Below are 25,082 nucleotides of genomic sequence, written 5' to 3' on the forward strand. Positions count from 1 at the left end.
CCCCATTTCTGGAAAGGTGTATAGCTATCCGTACGGGAAAGACCTGTACAGGAAATGCTCCCGTTCTCATCACCAAAAACCCTCTGTAGTTTTGTACATCTTGCTAATATTCTGGAACCCAGGATAAAATATATATATCATCTTTAACTACTGATCATTATTTATCTCTTCGTCGGTTAGAACAGCTCAAATGCTCCAGAGGTTCCTTCCACGCAGTGCTCTCCAGCAGTATTCTATCGGCTGTTGGATTGGAGCAAGAACCCGTGTTATATAAGTAGCCAGAGTTTGGTTACATTTTAATGCATTAGACTGCAGTTTTTTAGGGCTCAATTCATTGGGCCTGCGCTTCAATGCGCGAAATCAAAGCGCGAGATCCGACGCTCACCGAAGCGCGGCGCTACAGTTTTTTTAATACCTAGACTTCTGTGTAAACCTTTGCCGCCTTACCTATCAAGTTGAATCAAAACACCCGTGTAAGTGATCTGACCATGGTGTGCTCGGCTGAACCCCTCGTGTCGTACCCGCTGCTGAGGAGGAGACCACGTAATGAGTCCGCAATCCCATCCTCTGCAGCGGGGACAGCCGGACGGTCAGTCGAGCGACACTGAGGAGAAAACGCTAGGGAAGTGGGCGCCAAGCCGAGATCGATTACAGAATCCAGAAGGGTGCCCTTTGTGCACCCAGCGCCAGAGGCCCACTTAGCCAGAAGAACACAGTTATATATACAGACAAGCCACATTCTTTGTTATTTGGGGTGGACAAGCGTAGTCGAACGCATCCCTAATTTATTGCATCCTGATCGGGACTAATATTTCGGAGCCTGATCGTCGGCAAAATTCCATTTTTAGGCATGGTTTCCAAACACAGGCCTCCCGGTGTGACTTTTCAGGTTGTGAGACAAGACCACAATTGATTTTTTAAGCCTTTTAGCAGTTAAATTGTCAATGTTTGACCGCGACGCATCAAAGAATGCGTCAAGTAGTGAAACTGAAATTCGGATATGATATACGGGTTAGTCTTGCGAGTAACTGGTGCGATGGAAATTGGTGATTGACCACGGAAATTTTTTTATAATCGACAAATTAGACAGACTTTGATATTTCCACTGTTTTCAGCCAACTGGCAGAAAAAACTCAAAACACGCCCCCTATTACCCAATTAGCAAAATTCGAAATTAATTTTTTCATCAAATAATTTCTTTATATCTGTAGACTTGCCACAGCAAATATTTTTTCAATACCTCTCCAAATATGTACTTGAGAGTAAAAAACATGCACTCGTCTAATTGATAGGCCTCGACCCTCCAACCTATGAATATTCATTAGTGGTCTTGTCTCTTGTTCCTCAGTAAGAGTAAATCGATTGAGTCAAGGTTATCGGTGGGGACACTCCAGACGCAGTGGATCGGATACCAACTAGGATGACGCAATGAGCTGCCTTGGATGTCTAAGTGTGGGCAGAGTCTTTCAAATAAATTTAATTGAAAAAACTCTGGTGTGGGAATTGAAGCAAATTAGAAAAAAAACTGAGGCAGATTCAACAGCGAATTATTCCTGTTTAGCTCCTGCACATCTGTTGGTGCAGCTGTCTTGAATAAATACATATCAGTTGAGACCGGTGATCTCTCTCGATTGTGATGCATGGGCTTGAAACTGGGATGCATACGCCCTTCGTTGATAACTGACAAGTAGGCATAAAGGAGGATCGTGTTGGTCTTGTATGTAAGTGTGTAAATCTTACTGAAAATGTAACTTTCAGTCAAAAATTAGTAAGTTAACCGATTTAAGGTGTTAGGTTGCTCAAACTCGTTGGTCAGTTGACTCAGCTAAATTATGCATGTTCAGGTTGATTTATCCACCGGTCATTTCTACCCTGGCTTGACCAAATTGATAAATCACCATTGACCACCTCTGCAGTATCAAAAGGGAGTCTTCGAGTGGATTGTTTATTATGATGTTTTCTGTGCCATCCCAAAAATTAAACGTTTATCGTAAATGCAGGTGACACATCCTTCACACTGAATTTGATTTGGCTTTGTCAACAATAATGAGAAGAAGTATATAAAAACAACCGGTGTGGCGGGGATAGTAGTCCTAGGGCTGATAGTCCGTGTAACAATAGCCCGCATTTCTGAATGTTTTGGTTAGGGTTAGCGGTACAATAGATCATGCTGCTTAATTGGTCAAATACAATGCTACCGGACTATGACTCCAGGGGGACTATATCCGCTGTCACACCGGGCCCAGGAGAGCAACCTGGATAATCAAGTTGGCCAAGCCATGGAAACTATTTCTGCTCTCAGTTTTCACAAACAGTGCTTGTTTCAACATGCATGTTCAGGGGGAGTTAGCAGTAACGTTAGCGTTAAGTCCTAACGCTACTATTGTGGGTCTGATTTACTAGCAGTTGTCTCGAACGCCGATTGAACAACGATGATGACTACTAACATACATGTATTTCGATTCGGATCTTTACAAACGTCATTTCGGAATGATGACTATTGGCGGCTCGGTCAAAACATTGCAAACGATAGTTTTACAATGATGACTCAATTTTTCGTCCTTTTTATTCTCTTTTCAGAATGGCTTATCGGACGCGTGCCCTTGTTGTTGGGTTGACGATGTTCTTGGTGGGGGCAGCCACCTACCAGTTCTTCACCAGTATCGGCCCGTCAATAGCGGGACGCGCGAAGATGCGCGTATACTCCGACAGCGCTACTAACCTTCGAATGGCTGCGAAGCTGGGGAGGTCGATGACTTCTACTGCAGCAAGAGTGGCGGATCATTTGGTGGAACTTGGCGACTGTGCCACTTTTCGCGCCAGTGCCCCGATCTATGCCCATTGGAAGCTACGGGCGGATTTACCAAATGTCTCCTTGTCTGATCCTCTGAAATCCATCTTTCATTACGGAATATTTATCGATCCTAATGTTACATTGGCTGCCAAAACTAGAAAACCGGAGGATGGGAAATACGTGGTTCCAAATATACAGCATTACGCTTGGTATTCGGACAATTCTAAAAATGTCAAAGTGAATCTAAGATTTCATCATTATTTGAGTATGCTCAGTGCTCAGAAATTTAATAAGCCAGATTGTGTTTACTTTTGGTATGAGAAAGAGCCAACTGGTGAACTTTGGGAAAAATTAAAAAACAAGTTACCAAACTTGATTATGGTGTATCGTGAAGGTCCCACTTCCATATATGGAAATGTAATTAACTTGCCGGAGCACAAGTCGGATGTTGTGCGCTTAGAGGCGTTGCTCAAGTATGGCGGACTTTACACCGACTTGGATGTTCTCGTTTTAAAGCCTTTGACGGACCTTCGCGTCCACGATATGACCATGGGATATGAATCAGCAGGCGAAGCCCGCAACTGGCTTTGCAATGGAATCATGCAGGCAAAGCCCAATGCCACTTTTCTGCGGATATGGTACAAACGGTATGAAAAGTTTAATGATGGGAACTGGGGAGGGCATTCTGTGAGATTGCCAGCAAAATTGGCAAAGGAATTCCCGAAATTGATTCACACGGAAATTGACACGTTTAATCGGCCAAATTGGCAGGAAGTAAATTGGCTATACAAGGATGGAAAGATCTGGGACTGGAGCCGGAGTTACACTGTTCATCTTTGGTTCAGGTTTTATAATAAGGAGCACAATCTTGAAGATATAAAAACCATTAATACAACCATGGGACAGTTGTTTAGGTTTGTAGTCTATGGTAAAATAGACTTGATTGGAAAGGATAAAAAAGTCACAGCCTTCAGTTTATGATGAACGCATCCAGCAGCTGGTTGGGTACTATTCCTTTTAACGAGGTTTAGCAATGTTCCGATGAGTCACAGAACTGCGACATTGCGAAGAACTGTTCAAAGTGTTAGCCCATTGTTGAAAGGCACCCATCATGTTACGTGATTGTATTGAATTTTAACGTAATTAAAGCACATGTATTCATTACCCAAAAAGAGGTTTCATTGTAATTTATTGTGGATCATGACATCTGATATCACGACACCCCGCCTTATCCATACATGTTCCCTCCTGCTTATCCTTGTTGAGATATTGATGCGCAAGCGCAGTGAGAACCTGAAACAGTTATGATTGGGTCAAGGACATCGGTCATCCCCTTCTCTGGTCTCACTAGTCAGTGTGGTGATCAGGCCAAAAAACTAGTACTTCAATCGAGAGTGATTACCATGGATACAGATGGGCCTACTCTATCTCTATTGTTCAAATGTAAATGTCCGATGTTTTTTGTGAAGGGGTAGCTCTGTCGATTATTTGAGGAAAATACCAGTTTCTTCTGTGCACTTACGCGGTGAGCAGGCCCTGCATGCTATTTATAGTTCAACAGTATGGTGACATCGACTGGTTCCTGTGAAATTGCACATGTTCTCAAGGTAAAATTTCGAGGGCAAAAAACTCCCAAAAAAAGCCGCAACGACAGCCTATTTTTATATAAAAGATTGAAATAGTCGTCAGTTGGCTTTCTCAAGGTGATGAGTAGATGTGTATGAAATTTTTTTTTTCACCATCCTTGTTAATCTTGTAGTAATTAGGCATAAAGGTGAAATTTTTCAAATTCGCCTTAACATACAGGGTGTCTCATGCATTGTTCTGCATCAGTCTATGCATGACTGTATGTCTAGACGACGTTGAAACTTGGCCAGATGTATTCCACAAGTGAGAAACTATTCAGAAATGTATAGGTTTGTGTGAGATTAAGGTACTGCCAAGTCTACAGCCGCTGGAACAGCCTGTGTATGCATGAAATGACGTCGCGTCATTTTTGGAGGCAGGTAGGCCTGGCCTCCTCACCGGCTAGTGAGACCTCTGTACCTGTTCCCTCCTGCTTATCCTTGTTGAGATATCGATGCGCGAGCGCAGCGAGAACCTGAAAGAGTTACATCACGTCATACTCATGGTCATCCCGCCTTCTCCATACATGTTCCCTTCTGCTTTTTGTTAAATCACAAACCCTTCAGTAATCCACCTAACGCTGTACCCTAAGTATATATACTTGTCCCAGCTGACAGCTGATTTGATTGCTACAGTGCTCTGCCGTGTTAGTCAAAGCATTATGACCATTGTTGGCCGGCGATTGTTCCCATTGTTGACAGGTCACTGGCGAGCCAACTGTGGCAGAGATAGTAGGTCGAGTGAGACAGACTTGGCAACGATGATCACCATTGACTACGCTTGGAAAATGTCCCACCTTATGAACTAGTGGCGTCACCTGTTATTTCTAGACGAACTCCGACATCCCTCGAAGTGTACATTGAGGATGTAACAAATCGCAGGTGAAATAGGTTTCTGCCAATTTTTTAGATTTTTGTTTCAAATTTGCACTTTTGGTGCCCTCAAAGCGAGGCTTGGACGTGACTTACAGTCACGAAGTAAGATTACACCCCAGTGCATCTAACTGCTGTTTGAAATCGCTGTTTATAACCTCAATTGTCACGCAAGTTAAAAAAAGTACAGGGTGTCCCAAAAAATCAGACATGGTGGTTGGTCACACTCAAATACTTAACTTGCGTCTTGCATCACATGCACAGTATGAAGTCAGCCTGAATGCTCTCGCATAGGCCTGAGTAACTTCAGGGTTAAGTAACGTAAAAAAGAATGACCAGACACACAATTAGGTGTGTGTAAAGTTCTACAAAAACTAGGCCTACTCTCTAACCTTATTTACCCATTTTTTCACATCCTAATATCAATTTTTCCAACAGCTATTCTATTTTTGTCAAAAAACTGCAGTCTAGCCATTCAGTGCTGAATTACATCTCTGTGAGTTCACCTCTACTACAAATTACAATTCGTTTTTCCCAACTGGTGGGCGATTGCATTGCAGGCACCTTGAACAAAACAGGAGATTATGATTTGAACATTTTGAAAGGAAACTTTGATAAAAACCAGGAATATATATGGAATGCCCAAAAGGAGTGTTGCCATGCAATAGCTCTAATGATATCAAAACTAGAGAATTTCAATTCGTCCCAGGGGCAACATCTCAGTCACAGAAGCCCTAAGGGACTTGTGATAACTTGTTTGCTCAGTGCAAGCAACCAAGTAAGTCAGTCCAACATTGAATCATTGTTCCATCAATGTGATAAAACAATTATCTTGTTATGTCTCTTTCAGGTCACCTCCTCAAGTCAGTTTCAGAATTGTTGGGTCCGAGCTGATGCCAAACAATGGACGTCATGGAATTGGGTCGTGTGTTCCATTGGGGACCTTTGATTGCCCTGTCTATAATCTTCAGCATCTCAACCAGCTCAATAGTTTGTGACATGATGTGGTGGCCCCTCACAACTACTGGTGGTATCATCCATTTCATAATTTACATCATGTGGATGTATCTGACACTATATCATTTCTTGGGGGGCATGTATACTGGTCCTGGACATGTCCCATATGATTGGATGCCAGTAAGTACCAAGAAACATGGTATTGCACTATGCTTTTTGGCTCACCGTAGGGGAGTCTATACAATACCGCAGTGTCCGTCGTCCGTCGTCGTCGTCGTCGTCGTCGTCGTCGTCGTCGTCGTCGTCCGTCGTATCCTAGTTCAAAAACAGTGGCACGTTTCTTAACCGCTAGGTCTATGAACTTAAAACTTTGTACACATGACCCCCTAGGTCAGATGACCCGTGACACTAAATTTCTGTCCGATCTGATTCTCTACTTGGCCACCAGGGGGCCAAATGTGGATATCTAAAAAGTGTGATATCTCGCTTATTAGTGACTTGTTTTCGATGAAACTTTTGTTGTAGGTACTCATAGCAAATATACATCTTATATCATACGGCTTTTTAATTTGACCTACTTTTCAAGGTCACAGAGGTCATATGGCGTAAATTGGCCGTTAGAGTGTAAACTATGGCACGTTTCTTAACCACTAAAGCTATGAACTTGAAACTTGGTACATATAACCCCCTATATCACATAGCCTCTGGTGCTGAATTTCAGTTTGATCTGATTCTCAACTTTGCCACCAGGGGGCCAAAAGTGGAAATCTAAAAAGTGTGATATCTCGCTTATAAGTGACTTGTTTTCGATAAAATTTTTATGGTAGGTACCCTTAGGAAGAATACATCACATATCTTACGGGTTTTCAATTTGACCTACTTTTCAAGGTCACAGAGGTCATATGGCGTAAATTGGCCGTTAGAGTGTAAACTATGGCACGTTTCTTAACCAGTAAAGCTATGAACTTGAAACTTGGTGCATATAACCCCCTACATCAGATAACCTCTGATGCCAAATTTTGGCTCGATCTGATTCTTTATTCGGCCACCAGGGGGCCATAATGGAAAAAGTAAGAAGTGCAATATCTTGCTTATTTTTAGTGATTCGTTTTCAATAACATTTTTATGGTAGGTTCTCCTAGCAAGGATACATCACATATCATATGAGTTTTTGATCTGACCTGCTTTTCAAGGTCACAGAGGTCAAATGGCGTAAATTTGTCGTTTGATTGTAACTATGGCACGTTTCTTAACCACTAAAGCTTTGAACTTGAAATTTGATACACATGACTCCCTACGTCATGTAACCTCGGACACCGAATTTCGATCTGATCTGGTACTCAACTCGGCCACCAGGAGGCCAAAACTAAAATAGGTAAAAAGTGCAATATCTCGTTTATTATTGACTTGTTTTTGATGATATTCTTATGGTACTTACTCCAAGCAACGATACATCACATGTCATACCGACTTTGGTTTGACCTATATACTATACATGTACAATGTTTCTTAATCTGGATGAATTACAAAGCACCAAATATCTATACGGTGAGCACAATGGCCCCTGGCCGTTTCATTTTTCAGGTGCACCGGCTGGAAATATAAAATGGCCCCGGGCAAAAAAAACAGAAATATTATTTGAGTTGATAATGGTTTTTCTGTTTGTGCACCCAGACGGACTTTGATTGAGAAGAGTAGCCGAGTGTCGTTTTATAACTTTTCAAGAATCGAATCCCTGTTTTTACAACATTTATGTAGTGCGAGACCTGAGTGAACTTTATTGTAGGAGACTGTCGGTCCTGAATTTAAAAAAAAATCCTTGCACGTGGTGAATCATGAATTCTTGTGAGAACTGTAATGACTGCTGTTCACATGAACTGTCCACGATGTAGATCAAGTCTTGTGAAGATAAAAAATACTCAGTTGTGCATCTAATAACATTTTTTAATGTTTCACCTTTATTTACAGGAAAATGAAGGGGATGTCCAGTATCTTCAGTATTGTGAAATATGTGAAACCTATAAAGCTCCCCGCTCTCATCACTGCAGGAAATGTGATAGGTAAGGAGGTGTGTGTTCCTCATCAGTGGCGCAGATCATCTGTCACCTCCGAGGTCAAGAGGTTCCATTCAACCGTTTGATCATGTGATAGATAGGGAAACTCTAGCTTAGGCTTTCTCTTGGGGCCCATGTTCTTCCAAGTTCCAACACTACATCTCATTGCCCAGTATTGTTAATTTATAAATTTTCCCATCAGGATGAACCTGGTAGAATTTCAATGATGAGTACGTCCTTTTATTGGCTGTAATCTCTGTGTACATCTGCATCAGACATTCTATCAGACTCTGTTGAAAACCAAGCTGGCGTGCAGTCTGGGTTTGCCCCTACAGTAGGTAACAAGAGCTACTGTAGTAGTCGCTAGTACTATTGGCCCCTGTTGCTCTTGTCGCAATATTTCATAATTAATATTGTGATTATTCACACTCCAACATTTCAGATGTGTGATGAAGATGGATCATCACTGTCCTTGGATCAATAACTGCTGCGGCCACCGCAACCACCGATCATTCACGCTCTTCCTCTTCTTTGCACCATGTGGTTGCATCCATTCCTTAGTCATCTTGGTGTCTTCCCTCTATAGAGCAGTCAATGCAGTAAGTTCTACTTATTATATCTACATGGCCTTGAATGGCAGACTTAGATTTGTAGCCACCAAACTATGCAGCAGTGTTGTTTACTGGCATGTAAAAGTTAAATGAACTTGTGGACCTGATCTGATGTCATCTCATAGAGCCTTTTGGTATTTAATGGTGTAGTAAGTTGTTGGATGTGCCTTGCTGGTGTACTTTAGCAGCAGCTGAAATCGAGATTTCGGGGTCAAGTATACATGTGCATTATGCACAGTCACCAAACTGTTAGCAAAAATAATCAATTCAGAATGTATGCAAAGTACACCTCAAGGTTTACCCTCATTCAACGAAGTTGAACCCGATGGTGGAATGGTGAAGATGTCTTAGTGTCTTGAAGTTTTACTTTTGTCATTGCAATAACCAAGATGACTGGCAAATCTTTGTACTTTTATTCTTGCAATGAAGAATTTGTAATGTCACTATTTACTCTCTATTTAAAAGATTGTTTCCTTTCAGGATAGGATTTTGTCATCTTAATTTCATGAAGTTCTTTCAATATTTTATTTAGCATTATTATATCTACTATGGCTCTGGTGATGAACCCATAGTAGTCCTTGGTCTGATTCCTTTCCTGGCGTGTATATTTGCTACCGGGCTTGCTATTGGAGTTATCTTAGCTGTTGGAGGACTTTGTGTTGTACAGGTAAGCAAGCCCTGTTGAAAGTAGAACCTGAAAACAGCCTTAATGGGGTGAAAATATATGACTTTGCCATGAAGCACACCGCTTCTGTGCAGTAGACAAGTTCCTGATCAACACTACAATTGTCAGGCGATTTTGATCATGACTCGTTGACCTAGATCAGAGACAGCTGCATCTCTCTCATCATAGGGAAAACATGATGCCTCCTTATTAGTATGCCTTTGACCAAAAAACTATTCAATATAAAGTGATCAGCTGTTTGGAGGCTCCGGCAACAGCCAAGCCGGTGTGTTTTTTTGGCACTTGATGGTCTTCAAACCTACCAACTTCCGATCATAAGTCTGGTGCTCCTTCACTGTTCAACTGTGCCATACCCATTGAAACATTTATTCAACAAGATTTATATCAAACTGATTGAGACTTTAAAATTTCAGTTGAAAAGTATCTTGAAGAATGAAACTGGGATTGAATCATGGATTATAGAAAAAGCCGAGTATCGTCAGCAGGCTGATGATGAGCCAGATTTCGTTTATCCATACGACCTGGGCAAATGGGACAACTTCAAACAAGTGTTCACATGGAAGGGAACGCCAGTGTCCAATGGTTTAGTGTGGGATGTTAGAGAGGGATGTAATCAATATACATTAACTGTAAGTTGGATTCTCTGTCTGCAGATGCAGAGACCTTGTTTCATCACTTGAAAACACATAAAAACAGATGTCTAGGCACACCTAGATCCATCTATTCCAAATGCAGTGAAACGCAATTACTTTGTACCCACGTATGAAATTTCTAAGACTGATGAGTTCATATTACCTCAGTGCCACCCGTCAGCTTCTGAGTGGTGTAGTGTAAACAACAGCGTCAGTCACCTCTAAGGTCCTGGGTTCAATTCCCAGTATACTCATGAGATAGATGTCTTTTACTGAGTGTAAACCTCTGTCTCTCTTACCTTCCAGATGGAACAAATTGCCCAGAAGAAGGAGAAGAAAGACCGTGCCATCCAGTATACTATAATAGAGCAATATAGTGGTAGTTGGTTCCCAATTAGCCGAGGGTTCAAAGTGTGCTGCTGCCCACCATGTACAGACGAGGCAAGGATAGCAGTGAAAAAAGGAGACGAGGTACTCGTTACCAGGTGGAAAAAGTAAGTTGGAGTTACAATAAAAAGTTTTGAAACAAATGTTTTTTTTGCATGTTATTAAAAGAAGAAATCAAGACCAAGTTTGTGATTAATACTGTTTAACTATGAACTTTATTTCTGAGGCGCTCTAAAGAGAGGGGAGGAATCAACTTTTATCACCCAACAATGCAGGTTTGGAGCTAAAATATTGAACAAAACTGCAGCCGCAGCCAAGGATTGGAGAGAAATGTCGACTCTACCAAAGCAGTGTTCGGTGGTACAACAGACAGTGAATTGTCAATGTCTATTCGACACCTCAAACTTGATGTCATTTGGCCAAATCTGCTGAGAATCTGCTTTCATTTGACGACCATATGCTTTGTTTATTTCAGACATTGGCTTTATGGCGAGCTGATCCATCCTAAGAAAGCAGTTGCACCTCCTCCAACAGGTATGCATCATCACTTATAATCAGGCAGTTAAATGCACCAACTTCATGGTTCAGTATTACTGTATCTTCATGCAAAATATGCTTTATTGTAAAATTGGCTTAGCCCATATTTGCCAATTTGTTCATGCATTCAAAGATAAGGCTTTTATTTGAATCAAATAGCAGTTCAGAATCTCCCATATTGTAATGTGTTTGCCAAAAAGAGGCACGGGGAGCTCCTACGATATGAGAAATTTAAAAAAAACTGAAATGTTACTTCAAATTTACAGTCCATTGCGTGGGATTAGAGATAGTGAAGTGTTATAAAGTTGATTTAATTGTTTCCTTTTTTTTAGGACGTGATCGAAAGCGAGGTTGGTTCCCAAGAAAGTGTGCCGTTGAGTTGGTCAACAATGGTTGTACATTCCCTAATTTAAGCAAGAAAGAGGACTGATTGGAGCAATCTTTATGTGAATGGTAGCAGTAAATGAAGAGCTTTGATGCAATGAAATCACATGTGATGAAAAGGCTTGTTTGCATGTTGAGAGAGAGGAGATTAGACTTGGTTGTACTGGTTTCTCTTCCAGACTCTCATCTCCTCATTGTAAAATTGGATCGAATATTCTCTGAGCAGGGTGATGTCATTCATACACTTTTATATTTTTATATTTTGGTAAAGTTTATCAGAGTCACCTTGGAATTTCAGGGGTTAAAATTTGTGAGAATGTTAGCGTTTGATAGGTCAAGGTGATCAGAGTGAGGTTATCGTGTCTAGGTCGTCACTTTATTTTATTTGAGGCAATATTTTGTCAATTGTGCACATCTTTTTGTAGTTTGAAATGATTGTGATCTGTCACTTTCCATTGGTTTATTTTGAGTTGGACACCATGACTTTGTATCATGCATTTGTAATTTGGCTTCTACACAACACTCCAATTACCTGTAATCACTGGTCAATTGACTGGGATTAATGTGTGTAGCACGTTCCAATAACCTTAAACCTGAACTCCTACAAATGCTATCGGTTTTTTTTAGCCGGTCAAATGACGTAACGTTGTTCGTCCATTGTGGTGCAGGGATTTGCAAAGGTCATGTATTATTACTGTTTGTCATTCATGGCAGTATTTCACATCATCTAATGTAAACCAGGAGGTTTCAAAAGGCCCAAAACTTCAACTGTAATGCATTCACCATTGAAATATGCCAGCAAATGCAATATTAAGTCTCCAATTGAAAATGAGCAGGATATGTGTCTTGACCATTATTAACATAATAACTAATATGGGTATGGGGATTTTCAGCGCAGGTCTGAATTTGAACAGAAATCTTGGTTGAGTAGGTCATTAATTATGGTTGCTGTATCATTCTAGACAATTCACTGTTCATTTATAGAATGCATGTGTATTTACTTACAAGTACTAATGATTAATTTTTCAATAAAATTAACGTCAGGTAGATGTCATTTGTTGTCCCTTCATTTGAGAATGTTTTGCCCAGGACGACCTGTACACCCTCGCACCTGTACCCTGGATACAGGTGACCTGTGCACTGTCACTGGCAATCCCTCCACTCATTTCCCCAAGAGGCCAACTGATGGTTGCGATCTAGGAGGGTACGTAAGCAGTGTACTCGGATCTACCACTGATAGATAGATGTAGAACACTTCCTCTGAGATCAATCACCACAGAGAGCATACATACCCTTCTGCCTGTAGTGTAGCAGCTATCTCGCTGTGCTCTCCAAGACGGACCAAACCTGACCATGAAGACAACTCGAGTTGCCTCCTTGTGCCTGGTACAACCTGCCGGTCGTGCTCCTCTGGCAACATCCAGACCCTTCCGCCTCTCACAGTTGTCTCACTGTGCTCTTGAAGACAGGCCCAACCTGGTCATAGAGACTACTCAAGTAGCCTCCTTGTGCCTGGTACAACCTGCCTGTCGTGCTCCTCTGGCAACATCCAGACCCTTCCGCCTCTCACAGTTGTCTCACTGTGCTCTTGAAGACAGGCCCAACCTGGTCATAGAGACAACTCAAGTAGCCTCCTTGTGCCTGGTACAACCTGCCTGTCGTGCTCCTCTGGCAACATCCAGACCCGTCCGCCTCTCACAGCTATCTCACTGTGCTCTTGAAGACAGGTCCAACCTGGCCACGGTGACAACTCAAGTAGCCTCCTTGTGCCTGGTACAACCTGCCTGTCATGCACCTCTGACAACATACAGACCCTTCCGCCTCCAGCAGCTATCTCACTTTGCCCTTGAAGACAGGTCCAACCTGGCCATAGAGACAAGTAGCCTCCTTGTGAAGGGTACAACCTGCCTGTCATGCGACTCTCACAACATACAGACCCTTCTGCCTCTAGCAGCTATCTCACTGTGCTCTTGAAGACAGGTCCAACCTGGCCATAGAGACAAGTAGCCTCCTTGTGAAGGGTACAACCTGCCTGTCATGCACCTCTGAACACATACAGACCCTTCTGCCTCTAGTAGCTATCTCACTGTTCACTTGAAGACAGGTCCAACCCAGCCATAGAGACAAGTAGCCTCCTTGTGAAGGGTACAACATACCTGTCATGCACCTCTGACAACATTCAGACCCTTCTGCCTCTAGCAGCTATCTGACTGTTCACTTGAAGACAGGTCCAGCCTGGCCATTGAGACAAGTAGCCTCCTTGTGAAGGGTACAACCTGCCTGTCATGCACCTCTGACAACAAACAGACCCATCTGTCTCTAGCAGCTTTCTCACTGTTCACTTGAAGACAGGTCCAACCTGGTCATAGAGACAAGTAGCCTCCTTGTGAAGGGTACAACATGCCTGTCATCCAGACCTTTCTGTCTCTAGCAGCTATCTCACTTTGCCCTTGAAGACAGGGCCAACCTGGCCATAGAGACAAGTAGCCTCCTTGTGAAGGGTACAACCTGCCTGTCATGCACCTCTGACAACATTCAGACCCTTCTGCCTCTAGCAGCTATCTGACTGTTCACTTGAAGACAGGTCCAACCTGGTCATAGAGACAAGTAGCCTCCTTGTGAAGGGTACAACATGCCTGTCATCCAGACCTTTCTGTCTCTAGCAGCTATCTCACTTTGCCCTTGAAGACAGGGCCAACCTGGCCATAGAGACAAGTAGCTTCCATGTGAAGGGTACAACCTGCCTGTCATGCACCTCTGACAACATACAGACCCTTCTGCCTCGAGCAGCTATCTCACTGTTCACTTGAAGACAGGTCCAACCTGGCCATAGAGACAAGTAGCCTCCTTGTGTCTGGTACAACCTGCCTGTCATGCACCTCTGAACACATACAGACCCTTCTGCCTCGAGCAGCTATCTCACTGTGCTCTTGAAGACAGGTCCAACCCAGCCATAGAGACAACTCAAGTGGCCTCCTTGTGAAGGGTACAACCTGCCTGTCATGCACCTCTGACAACATTCAAACCCTACCGACTCTAGCAGCTATCTCACTGTTCACTTGAAGACAGGCCCAACCTGGTCATAGAGACAAGTAGCCTCCTTGTGAAGGGTACAACCTGCCTGTCATGCACCTCTGACAACATTCAGACCCTTCTGCCTCTAGCAGCTATCTCACTGTTCACTTGAAGACAGGTCCAACCTGGCCATAGAGACAACTCAAGTAGCCTCCTTGTGCCTGGTACAACCTGCCTGCCATGCACCTCTGACAACATCCAGACCCTTCTGCCTCTAGCAGCTATCTCACTGTTCACTTGAAGACAGGTCCAACCTGGCCATAGAGACAAGTAGCCTCCTTGTGAAGGGTACAACCTGCCTGTCATGCACCTCTGACAACATTCAGACCCTTCTGCCTCTAGCAGCTATCTCACTGTTCACTTGAAGACAGGTCCAACCTGGCCATAGAGACAACTCAAGTAGCCTCCTTGTGCCTGGTACAACCTGCCTGCCATGCACCTCTGACAACATCCAGACCCTTCTGCCTCTAGCAGCTATCTCACTGTTCACTTGAAGACAGGTCCAACCTGGCCATAGAGACAAGTAGCCTCCTTGTGAGGGGTACAACCTACCTGTCATGCACCTCTGACAACATCCAGACCCTTCTTCCTCTAGCAGCTATCTCACTGTTCACTTGAAGACAGGTCCAACCTGGCCATAGAGACAAGTAGCCTCCTTGTGAAGGGTACAACCTGCCTGTCATGCGACTCTCACAACATACAGACCCTTCTGCCTCTAGTAGCTATCTCACTGTTCACTTGAAGACAGGTCCAACCCAGCCATAGAGACAAGTAGCCTCCTTGTGAGGGGTACAACCTGCCTGTCATGCACCTCTGACAACATTCAGACCCATCAGCCTCTAGCAGCTATCTGACTGTTCACTTGAAGACAGGTCCAACCTGGTCATAGAGACAAGTAGCCTCCTTGTGAAGGGTACAACCTGCCTGTCATGCACCTCTGACAACATTCAGACCCATCAGCCTCTAGCAGCTATCTCACTGTGCTCTTGAAGACAGGCCAATGGCATTTAACCTGAAATGCTCTCTGTAAAACTGCTTATGTGGAGACAAGTTGTATCCTCTCAATAAGGTAATGACAATCATTGTGAAATGAATAAAGACATGAGACTTTCATATCCAATGAGTAACAGTTTATTGCATTTAATGCAACAAATATACATTGTATATGTAATGATAGTGCCAGAGATTCATTTAAAAACTTGCTCGATATTCTTTGTGATCCAGTGATCGTGAAGAGAATGAATGAATGAGGTTTAATCATAAGAAGTATATCCCTTCCACTTCTATGACGAAATTATTTTCAAATTACCCAAAACCTAATTCTGATATCTACAACTGGAAAGATTGAATTGAAATTCTGATTAGAAGTGAAATCTACTTAAGAGTTTGGCATTTGCGGTTCTCCCTTTCTCTGAATCATCACCAGAAATTAACCCCAACAATGAAGAGAGAAACTTGAGTGTAAGAACTGGCCAAATTATGCACATCAAAGTTTCCAAGCTGTGAGTTCATGGTTTGGCTCGACACTTCACTTCCAGGAAGTCAGGTAAAATCTAGTCAGAATTATTTTAGCACAATATTCATAATTTATTTCAAATTGTTTCAGAAACTTTGATGGGGAAAGAATTACCGATCTTAAAATTACCGTCACCAAGAGAAAATATTCTGAAATCCACTAAACTTTATTCAAATATCAACTCATATTCAATGAATAGCTGATGTATTTCTTCAAATTTCTGCTCAAATCTTTAGAAGGGAATAGGACTTTTTATTTTGAAGGACAGCCAGTTTTAAAGACACATCCGGCAAATCTGCAGTGACACAATCATTGAGCAAAGAACTTTGAACCTGTTCTTTACAAAACAGATGAACGTCTTGAAAAAAACCCAACACAACTTGTTGCTTCCATTTATCCTTCTGTTCCCTTTTTGCCTTTTCCATTCTCCCATTTCTTTCCAAAGAAAACTTGTTTTCCATTCCACATCTTTTGAATATTTACTGGAATTTTCATAACCAGTACTCACGAAAATTCTTCTGAACAAAGTTTCGCCACAGGTTTCATTTGAAACTCCACAAAAAGACAAAAATGGGAAAAGATGAATAGGAAAACCCTTCCGGAACACTGTAGCAAGTGAAAGATAATAAATACTCATCTGTACTGTACGACATGAGTACACATATAAATTATATAAAAGTGACTAGTTTGTAATTCAACTACAGTAATATACAAAGTTGCAATTGTTACAAAATGGAAGTTACCATGACAACCGAATGTTTGTCAGTCCAAGTGTCGAACGAGTAATAATAAATATTAAAGTGTTCGTAATACTAATTTGATTCTAATTAATATCATTCTCTAATTCTGGCCACAAAGAGGTGATTACTAATCAGGTTTTAATCATTTATTTATCAATTAAGATTACAATGTTTAATTAATCAATAAGACTAAGAAGTCTAGAATTTTATGAATTACCAATCAAAAATAAAAAGCCGTCGGTTGACATTATTAAGCTGAAATAATAATTAATCAAATTACACAAACAATACCTGTCGTTCTGTGCTGACAACTCTTATTTCATTTTTCTTTGCATTTAATCGCATGTCGTCCACCAGCGGCATAGCGTAAACTTTTGTGTCATTAAGACTTGTCCTTCATGCACATGACAAATAAATTAATTTAGCAATAGATGCATTTGAAAAAATGAGATGTTCGGATTCTGGCAAAGTCAAATCATATCACTCTCTGTCATGGATATGCACAGACTCCCCCTAGTGGTAAGTATAAAATCATTCAATCAAGTATCACCGATTCCACTTGGTTTCTCAAAGTACACTACACTACACAACTACATTTAAACCAAAAATATCATAAACAAAATACATGGTGCAGAGTGGTTTATATACATGTATACACAAGGTTGAGATTGATGCCTCCTGCTTAAGGACCCAATGGCTGGGACTGAGGTCCTAGAATGTTAGGTTTCCCCAAACAGCTCTTTGCAGCAAGAAAATGAAGCTAATACTATGAGTATTTGATTCAATTTGTACCCAATTTTTGTATATACAGCCAAATTTTTCTTCCCGATACAGAAGAAAATAATTTTCTTGAGAGATGATATTACTATCTTATTTATTAGTTGATTCATTTAATGGCACAAACAATTCGCGCTCGTGAAATACAGGATTACTTCATTTCCGACCATCATCTTGCCGCAATGAGCTTTCTTGTGCCAAAACGATATAACTGGAATTCCCAGCGTAAAATCAGGCTGCAAAAATACTATCTATAGCCTGTGTACATGGAACACATACACAGAAACATAATGAATGAAAAGCCTACAGCGACGGCTCTATATACAGAAGACTCTCTCCTAGTTTATAACATTTTAAACTAGCAACAGAAAACAATATCTTAAAAGGTCAACATCACTACACTTGACAAAGAACAATCGACACACAATTTCACAGATAACCAGATTGTTGGTGTCACGAAATGAAAAAGCACCATTTGCTAAAACACCAAAATGCAATACTTCTCAAGCGAGGTCATGAATGAAATGAAAGTCGGCACAGGTAAGACCATGCACACCCAAGTTGGAGTCCCACCTTCTCGAGGAGAGCCTGTGTGAAGGCACAAAGTCGACAAGAAATTGATGATGCTAGAACATGAAGATTACTTTTGCAATAGCATGCACTTCAATAACTATCAATTTTTTCAAATCTAAAACCAATTACACCAAATTTGTGAATACCTTGATCTTTTTTTTGGGGGGGGGGTAGTTCATCGAAACTCCCGCTTAAAGTTAGACGTAAGGATAAGATACTGAAGGAAACATGCTTTATATCTATTTGGAATTTTTAAAAGCATAATTTCAAATTGTGGAGTTAATTATGTATTTGTGCACCATTCATATTCTGTCGTAATCAAAGGCTATTCACATTTTGATAAAATTGGCTGACTGGCAGTGCCTTAAAAAGTACAAATTCATATTACTATTAATTTTTGATTAATCAATAGTACTAGTAACTGGTACGTCACGTAAAAAATATGTTCCATACAACAATGGTTTAAAATTCAATTCAAAATGCTTTTGAATGTAATTACATGTATTCTGAAAATAAAACTTTATAGGCTGTCTATGACAAAGAGACTAATGAAAGGAACCTATAAGTTCTAAGAATATTTGTAAGATTGACTTTGAATGAATAAAACACTCCCCAAGAACTAACTAATTTTGCGATATTCAAAGTTAGGGTTGAAAAAATTAGAATGATAGAATTCAAAAGATCTAGTTCGACACTGTTCGTAAATCATGGGTATTAGGCCGAAGTTACATAGGCCTCATTCGTTCATTTACCACGAGTCACTTTCCGGGTTTTTCTTTCATTCCTCGGTGAATGCACACCACAAGGCCGTGCATTCACAGGGGAAAGAAAGCAAAAGGGGAAAATGAGTCCTGGGAAATGAACGAATGAGGTCTATGTTACTTCGGCCTTATGTGCGAGTGAAACGGGAACTGCACGATTTACAAATTTGACACCACAGAATAGTTACAGAAGGTATCCAATACAAAGGTGCATCCCAACTTGTGAAACCCGGAGGTACACATTGATCATAGGTAAGAAAAGTCACAAAAATACTGTGAAGGTTTCTCAGTTCTGTACAACACATAAATTATGCCTTATCTTCGGATGCGAGTTTTCACACTTTGATTTTCCACTCTGACTAGTTCTATTATAGAAAAGAGCTGACAGTTGACTCGTCTGTTCCACACTGACTAGTCACTAGTCACTAGTCACTAGTCACTAGTCACTAGTTATGACTGACTGTAATAAAACACCACAGCCTAGTTTCCAGTCCATGTGCAACACCCACCTTATATATAACACAAGGATAGCCAGTTAACACAAAGAGACTACACGTACACAATTCGAATTGCATGGGCACTACATGTAGTATTGAAAATAATTCGTGGCAAGATAATTCACATAGCTTAAATCATCAAGCTATTTAGCAGAAGCAATACACTTCCGCAGTCAGCTGGTTACATTAATTGCTTCAGTGTTGCATTTAAAAACGAATTGCTGAGAAAAGTATTACAGCTGACTAAAGACTACTAATAATAATGAATTGAAACCCTGTTAAGGGGAGACTATAGTACAAACCCTACACATAACCTTAAGGGACTTGTTCATAAAGTTCCCTGACCGATTATAGTATAGAGACTATCAAAGAGTGAAGAAAACATATTACACAGAAGACAAAAGCTTAAAGTATCAGATCCCTGTCTTCCAGTATTGAGGCAAACCTGTCCCATCCAGACTTAAAATGCAACTGTAAGATGATCCAATACAAGGCTGAAACCCAACAGAAATCCTCTTAGCCTTTCCAGGCCTTGACAATTGCTGAGTGTGAAACCTTTTTCTTTCAGGTGTTGAGTTATCAACTGAAAAATGACTAAAACGCATATTTCAAAGATATCAAAACCCATTCAAAAGGTCAATACTTTGAGAACGGAATTTTGACCTGAAAAGGCATAGACAAGTTTCCAGCAAACAAAGTTCAGTTAAACCAACATAACCCTTTGCTTCAGGTTCATGCCAACCCAAGTGCACTTTTCTCTGTATTAATGCACAACCATTATGAAATGTTTAACCAACAGATGCATAACCTGCAAAATACTGATGATAGCAAGCTGCAAATTAGTTAAATCTGAGAAACTGTTGTCCCCACTGTATGAGTCAGATTGGTTGACTTGGAAGCACTAAAATATCTCACACAATCTTTGACCCGTCTTGCAGGCAACAACTGCCCGACGTCCAGTAGGGAGAAGATTCTGCCTCAAATTGCACAAATAATAGGTTGTGTTGATAACATATAAATCATCTACACCTAAATAACAGTACACTACACTATAAATACTTGATACTAACTCTGTCATGATTGAAATCCTTTACTCTATCTCTTTTTTTTTTACTTTTTCACATTGCACATGATCTTGGTATCAGTTATACCATGAGCACCTTTAGTTTAAGAAACAATCTGGCTATAAAAGCATTTATAGTCCACTCACACCGTCATACCGATATATTCTCAGTCGAGAACACGAAGGGTACATTTAGTCCCTGAAATAATACTGAGACAAGACCACAATTGATTTTTTAAGCCTTTTAGCAGTTAAATTGTCAATGTTTGACCGCGACGCATCAACAAACGCGTCAAGTAGTGAAACTGAAATTCGGATATGATATACGGGTTAGTCTTGCGAGTAACTGGTGCGATGGAAATTGGTGATTGACCACGGAAATTTTTTTATAATCGACAAATTAGACAGACTTTGATATTTCCACTGTTTTCAGCCAACTGGCAGAAAAAACTCAAAACACGCCCCCTATTACCCAATTAGCAAAATTCGAAATTAATTTTTTCATCAAATAATTTCTTTATATCTGTAGACTTGCCACAGCAAATATTTTTTCAATACCTCTCCAAATATGTACTTGAGAGTAAAAAACATGCACTCGTCTAATTGATAGGCCTCGACCCTCCAACCTATGAATATTCATTAGTGGTCTTGTCTCAATGAAGGTACATTTCAGGGGTTAACATTTTGAGATTTTTTTCAAACTAATGTACATGACATCCCACAACTCTCCAACAAAGGAAAGTCATATCTGGACATTTTTGGAGAAATGAGAGACATTTCAAAGAGTGGTACAACTGTGCCAAAGCGACGAAAGAGGACAAAATCGACAAAAAGTCATGATTTTGCAGCCAACAGCACCAAATTCAAAGACCTGCCCTGGCCAGAATAAGCAAGCTATGGAGCTGAAAATTTAGGATGTGATTTAGGAATATATTTGCTGCTTAGGGCACAACTTTCAGAATCAAGGCCTAAGTAGTTTCAAAGAAATTACAAAATGAATGGTAACACAACAAGACTTGTAAAAATGAAACCGAACTTAGACCGGGGTCAGGTTGACTCTTATTTGGGTCAAATTAAGTTTTTTTCTCATTATTTTAGCTTGTTTTGACCTTAAATCATCAGCAATACAATATTCTAAATGAATTAGAGTGATTTGAGCACATTCAAATTTTTCACTATATTGACCCAAAATGTAGTGTAAATAGAGACAAGACCACAATTGATTTTTTAAGCCTTTTAGCAGTTAAATTGTCAATGTTTGACCGCGACGCATCAACAAACGCGTCAAGTAGTGAAACTGAAATTCGGATATGATATACGGGTTAGTCTTGCGAGTAACTGGTGCGATGGAAATTGGTGATTGACCACGGAAATTTTTTTATAATCGACAAATTAGACAGACTTTGATATTTCCACTGTTTTCAGCCAACTGGCAGAAAAAACTCAAAACACGCCCCCTATTACCCAATTAGCAAAATTCGAAATTAATTTTTTCATCAAATAATTTCTTTATATCTGTAGACTTGCCACAGCAAATATTTTTTCAATACCTCTCCAAATATGTACTTGAGAGTAAAAAACATGCACTCGTCTAATTGATAGGCCTCGACCCTCCAACCTATGAATATTCATTAGTGGTCTTGTCTCTACTTTCAACTGATGCACTGAGTGATTCATTACTGTGTGTACAAAAATATGCAAACCAATTTCAAAGTATCAAAATTTATGAAACAAAACTCCCACGTTTGAGGTGGATTAACTGACGTAGTTAAGAATACAATGCTGGTACGCTTGATTTGAAATAGAATTCACGCGGCAGGTGGCGAAGGGGGCCATAATACTGCCTCTCTTAGATGTCCTTGTTACATCCAATCATTCAAGATCAGACATAACAACACTAATGCCGTGGTCACACTGGGGTTTTAACACGAATTGAATTCGAATTAAAACGTTGATACGTATTGGGGCGTCACACTCAATTCGGTTCATACCGATCTCAATCCGCTTTAACCAACACGGTTCTTAAACCGAATTGAATGCGAATCAGCTAATCCGAATCAACGAAACCGTATTGAGATTTCAAGTGTGACGCGCTTGATACGAATTAAGGTTTTCGATCGCACTGCGCATGCGCCCGGCGCATGGAAAGTGACCTTTGACCGCGGGAACTAGTGCTCCGAACTAGTTAAATGATCTCATTAACTCAAATCGTTTTTCGTTGTGCCATAGAATAGGGAAAAATCAACTCCCTTGCACGTGACTTGCATTTCCATTTCCTGGCAAGGTATGTTGCCGCCGGTTCGTTGGTCAAAGGTACGCTGGTCAGCAACATCGTCGCGGCGGGGTTTTCCCCGGTTTTGGCCTCGTTTTCGAGGGCGAGGCCGGGATTCACCACATTTAGCGACGGTGGTGTTGACTCGCTGAGGACACTCCTCTTTGACCCGAACTTTGGCAATAGGCATGGCCAAGAGATGGAAATGGTCAAGCACCTTACGCGATTTTAACTTGTTAATAATGACTGTGTGATACTGTGATATTATATACTTATATGTTTTGTACTTGTAAATTTTATTCTCCCATATGGGAGGTTAATAAATAATAATAATAATAATAATAATAGATGGCGCGTCGTTAGTATGCATTGAGTGTGGCGCGTTTTAAACCGATTTGAATGCGTATTCGGGCCAGTGTGACGCGACCGTTCTGAAACTGGATTAACCAATTCGTATTCCGGAGAGCGCTCTACGGAATTCGGTTTCAATTCGCATCCAGTGTGAACACACCACAACACTCATTTAACAACATGTATTCTGCAACAGGATAGCAGCATTTCTGAATAAAGTCGTTAGACATCCTCAATCGGTTCATTCCATGAAATTGTACCTTACGCATCGGTGTCATACGTAAACCAATAACTTTGGCGGCCATTTTAATGAAGCCCAAAGGGCAACACCAACCAAGTAGTAACTTTTTCCACTTTCAAGGCCTATTGAACGGAATCAGATGCATGCTCCCATAGTAATGACAGGGCACATAATTCCTCGAGTCTTTTGAACAATTACTCCAGAGAAGAGCTAGCCAGTTCTGACACAAAATCTTCACATAAATTTGAGATATAATGATAAAATGTTTACCCACTCTTCTGTCACATCAGTGTAGATACTCAATGTGCATTTTATTTTGAAGTTGATACATAAATGTTTTAACATTACAACTGACAACTGGCTCTATCAATAAAGTAATTGCCCAAGACAATACACAATGAATTCACAACCAGTAAAAGTATTCGAAGATAGTATGTAGCCCTGCCATTATAATCATTCACAATTTGAAGTCCTGTTGTAGAATTCTGTTAGGAAGTCAGAAATGAAAGGCTTTACCAGCATATCATAAGAACTAGATGATGAAATCAACTCTTTGGTACACAAATCAAACTGAAAAACCTGAACTGGGATAAACCACAGTTCTGAAGACTTGGCCTTTGATGATTAAGGGTACATGTGCAACTAGAAGGAATACTTTAAACGAAGGGCAAGAAAAAAGCTAAAAGTATAGATACTGATGAAATCAAGATTTCTACAAGGAAAGTAAATGAATACTGTACGCAATACCATAGCATGGAGGTCTAATACATACTCTTGGGTCAGAATGTGAACCAATGGCACAGAATACTGCAAGGAATTGTACTACTGCAGGAGAATGGAAGTCAATCCAAAGCACTAAGTGGAAGATTGTGTCATAATCAACTACAGAATGAGCGAATGAGATGACATTGCTTTTGGAAGCTCAAATATGAAAGACTTCAGAGTAGCAACTAGGTTAAATGGGAACCAACTCCCCAACCCAGTGATACCGAGGTCATGTTCTTGTGCAATAGGGATAAAGCAGTAGCCTGCTTATGATACCATCCTTAGTCAGAGCCAAGACTAGAGTGATCATATGAAGTGAATGCACCCGTAATCATCAAGGTTACATATGAGCAATATACGACCAATTATAAGAGTTCTTGGCAGTGCTGGGCCCCAAACTGCCATCCGTTATGTCATTTGCACTTTCTGGCGTCTCCTGACGATCATGGCAGTGTCCCTCTTTGACTGCTTTTCCCAACTATTCACATCAGTCATATCATGGTTGTGTTGTCCCACTAGAAACTGTTGAGTTGCACTGTGTGTTTAGTAAGGCGAGAATCGTTGGTATCCCCCTCTGTATACTGTGGGCTGCAATAGAGAGAATAGAAAGTTACAAAGCGTTGGGTAGCAACTGAGTTTTTCTGGAATGGTGTCAACAATGCACCATGATGGTTAGAGAGTTCATTACCAACATTGGAAACACGTCTAACATTTGACCTTATCCCCGAAAATGTAAGGTACCAAAAATGTGATCACATCCTAAAGCTCTCAACATTTCTAATTTCTAGTTAAGATGTAGTCACAATCATATGCCAAAAAATTTAGCAAAACGAAATTTTGAGTGAAAACATCAACTTAAATCATGAACCCCCTAAACCCCCACAACGGTACATCATTTCTATCAACAGTTAG

General features: G+C 40.7%; 3 protein-coding genes across 26 annotated transcripts in view; 2 read left to right on the plus strand and 1 right to left on the minus strand.

The window, feature by feature from the left end:
• Positions 1 to 1,623: 1,623 nt before the first annotated feature.
• LOC135497835 (uncharacterized) lies at positions 1,624 to 3,952 on the plus strand. Of its 3 annotated transcripts, none has more exons than XM_064787787.1 (2): positions 1,624 to 1,721; positions 2,581 to 3,952. In XM_064787787.1, the coding sequence occupies exon 2, from the start codon at positions 2,582 to 2,584 to the stop codon at positions 3,773 to 3,775; it is 1,194 nt and encodes a 397-aa protein (XP_064643857.1). In that variant the 5' UTR covers positions 1,624 to 1,721; position 2,581; the 3' UTR covers positions 3,776 to 3,952. The 3 variants fall into 3 exon arrangements, with proteins under 3 accessions (XP_064643857.1, XP_064643875.1, XP_064643865.1); XM_064787805.1 differs by having other exon boundaries at positions 1,633 to 1,768; XM_064787795.1 differs by having other exon boundaries at positions 1,633 to 1,725.
• A 1,314-nt stretch (positions 3,953 to 5,266) lies between these two features.
• Positions 5,267 to 12,578, plus strand: LOC135484697 (palmitoyltransferase ZDHHC6-like). Of its 4 annotated transcripts, none has more exons than XM_064766348.1 (9): positions 5,267 to 5,301; positions 6,143 to 6,429; positions 8,218 to 8,309; positions 8,746 to 8,902; positions 9,447 to 9,581; positions 10,013 to 10,228; positions 10,538 to 10,725; positions 11,094 to 11,152; positions 11,488 to 12,578. In XM_064766348.1, exons 2-9 carry the CDS (start codon positions 6,196 to 6,198, stop codon positions 11,583 to 11,585), a joined length of 1,179 nt encoding a protein of 392 aa, XP_064622418.1. In that variant the 5' UTR covers positions 5,267 to 5,301; positions 6,143 to 6,195; the 3' UTR covers positions 11,586 to 12,578. The 4 variants fall into 4 exon arrangements, with proteins under 4 accessions (XP_064622418.1, XP_064622434.1, XP_064622411.1 ...); XM_064766364.1 differs by having other exon boundaries at positions 5,281 to 5,310; XM_064766341.1 differs by having other exon boundaries at positions 5,290 to 5,397.
• Positions 12,579 to 15,729: 3,151 nt separating this feature from the next.
• Positions 15,730 to 25,082, minus strand: part of LOC135484723 (RNA binding protein fox-1 homolog 3-like) — a 170,942-nt gene continuing 161,589 nt past the window's right edge. For all 19 annotated transcript variants that reach the window (XM_064766393.1, XM_064766436.1, XM_064766419.1 and 16 more), the window contains one exon: positions 15,730 to 24,758. In XM_064766393.1, the coding sequence (XP_064622463.1) occupies positions 24,714 to 24,758 (45 nt within the window). In that variant the 3' untranslated portion in view covers positions 15,730 to 24,713. The remainder of the gene's footprint in view (positions 24,759 to 25,082) is intronic.

This window comes from Lineus longissimus, chromosome 1 (genome assembly GCF_910592395.1).
Source record: "Lineus longissimus chromosome 1, tnLinLong1.2, whole genome shotgun sequence".
Lineage (NCBI taxonomy): Eukaryota > Metazoa > Nemertea > Pilidiophora > Heteronemertea > Lineidae > Lineus > Lineus longissimus.

Excerpts from the sequence above, each read along its gene's own strand:
- LOC135497835 (XM_064787787.1), top strand. The coding sequence starts at position 2,582 with ATGGCTTATCGGACGCGTGCCCTTGTTGTTGGGTTGACGATGTTCTTG.
- LOC135484697 (XM_064766348.1), top strand. The coding sequence starts at position 6,196 with ATGGACGTCATGGAATTGGGTCGTGTGTTCCATTGGGGACCTTTGATT. Across the intron at positions 6,430-8,217 it reads TCCCATATGATTGGATGCCA|GAAAATGAAGGGGATGTCCA; the intron begins GTAAGTACCAAG and ends CTTTATTTACAG. Across the intron at positions 8,310-8,745 it reads CACTGCAGGAAATGTGATAG|ATGTGTGATGAAGATGGATC; the intron begins GTAAGGAGGTGT and ends CCAACATTTCAG.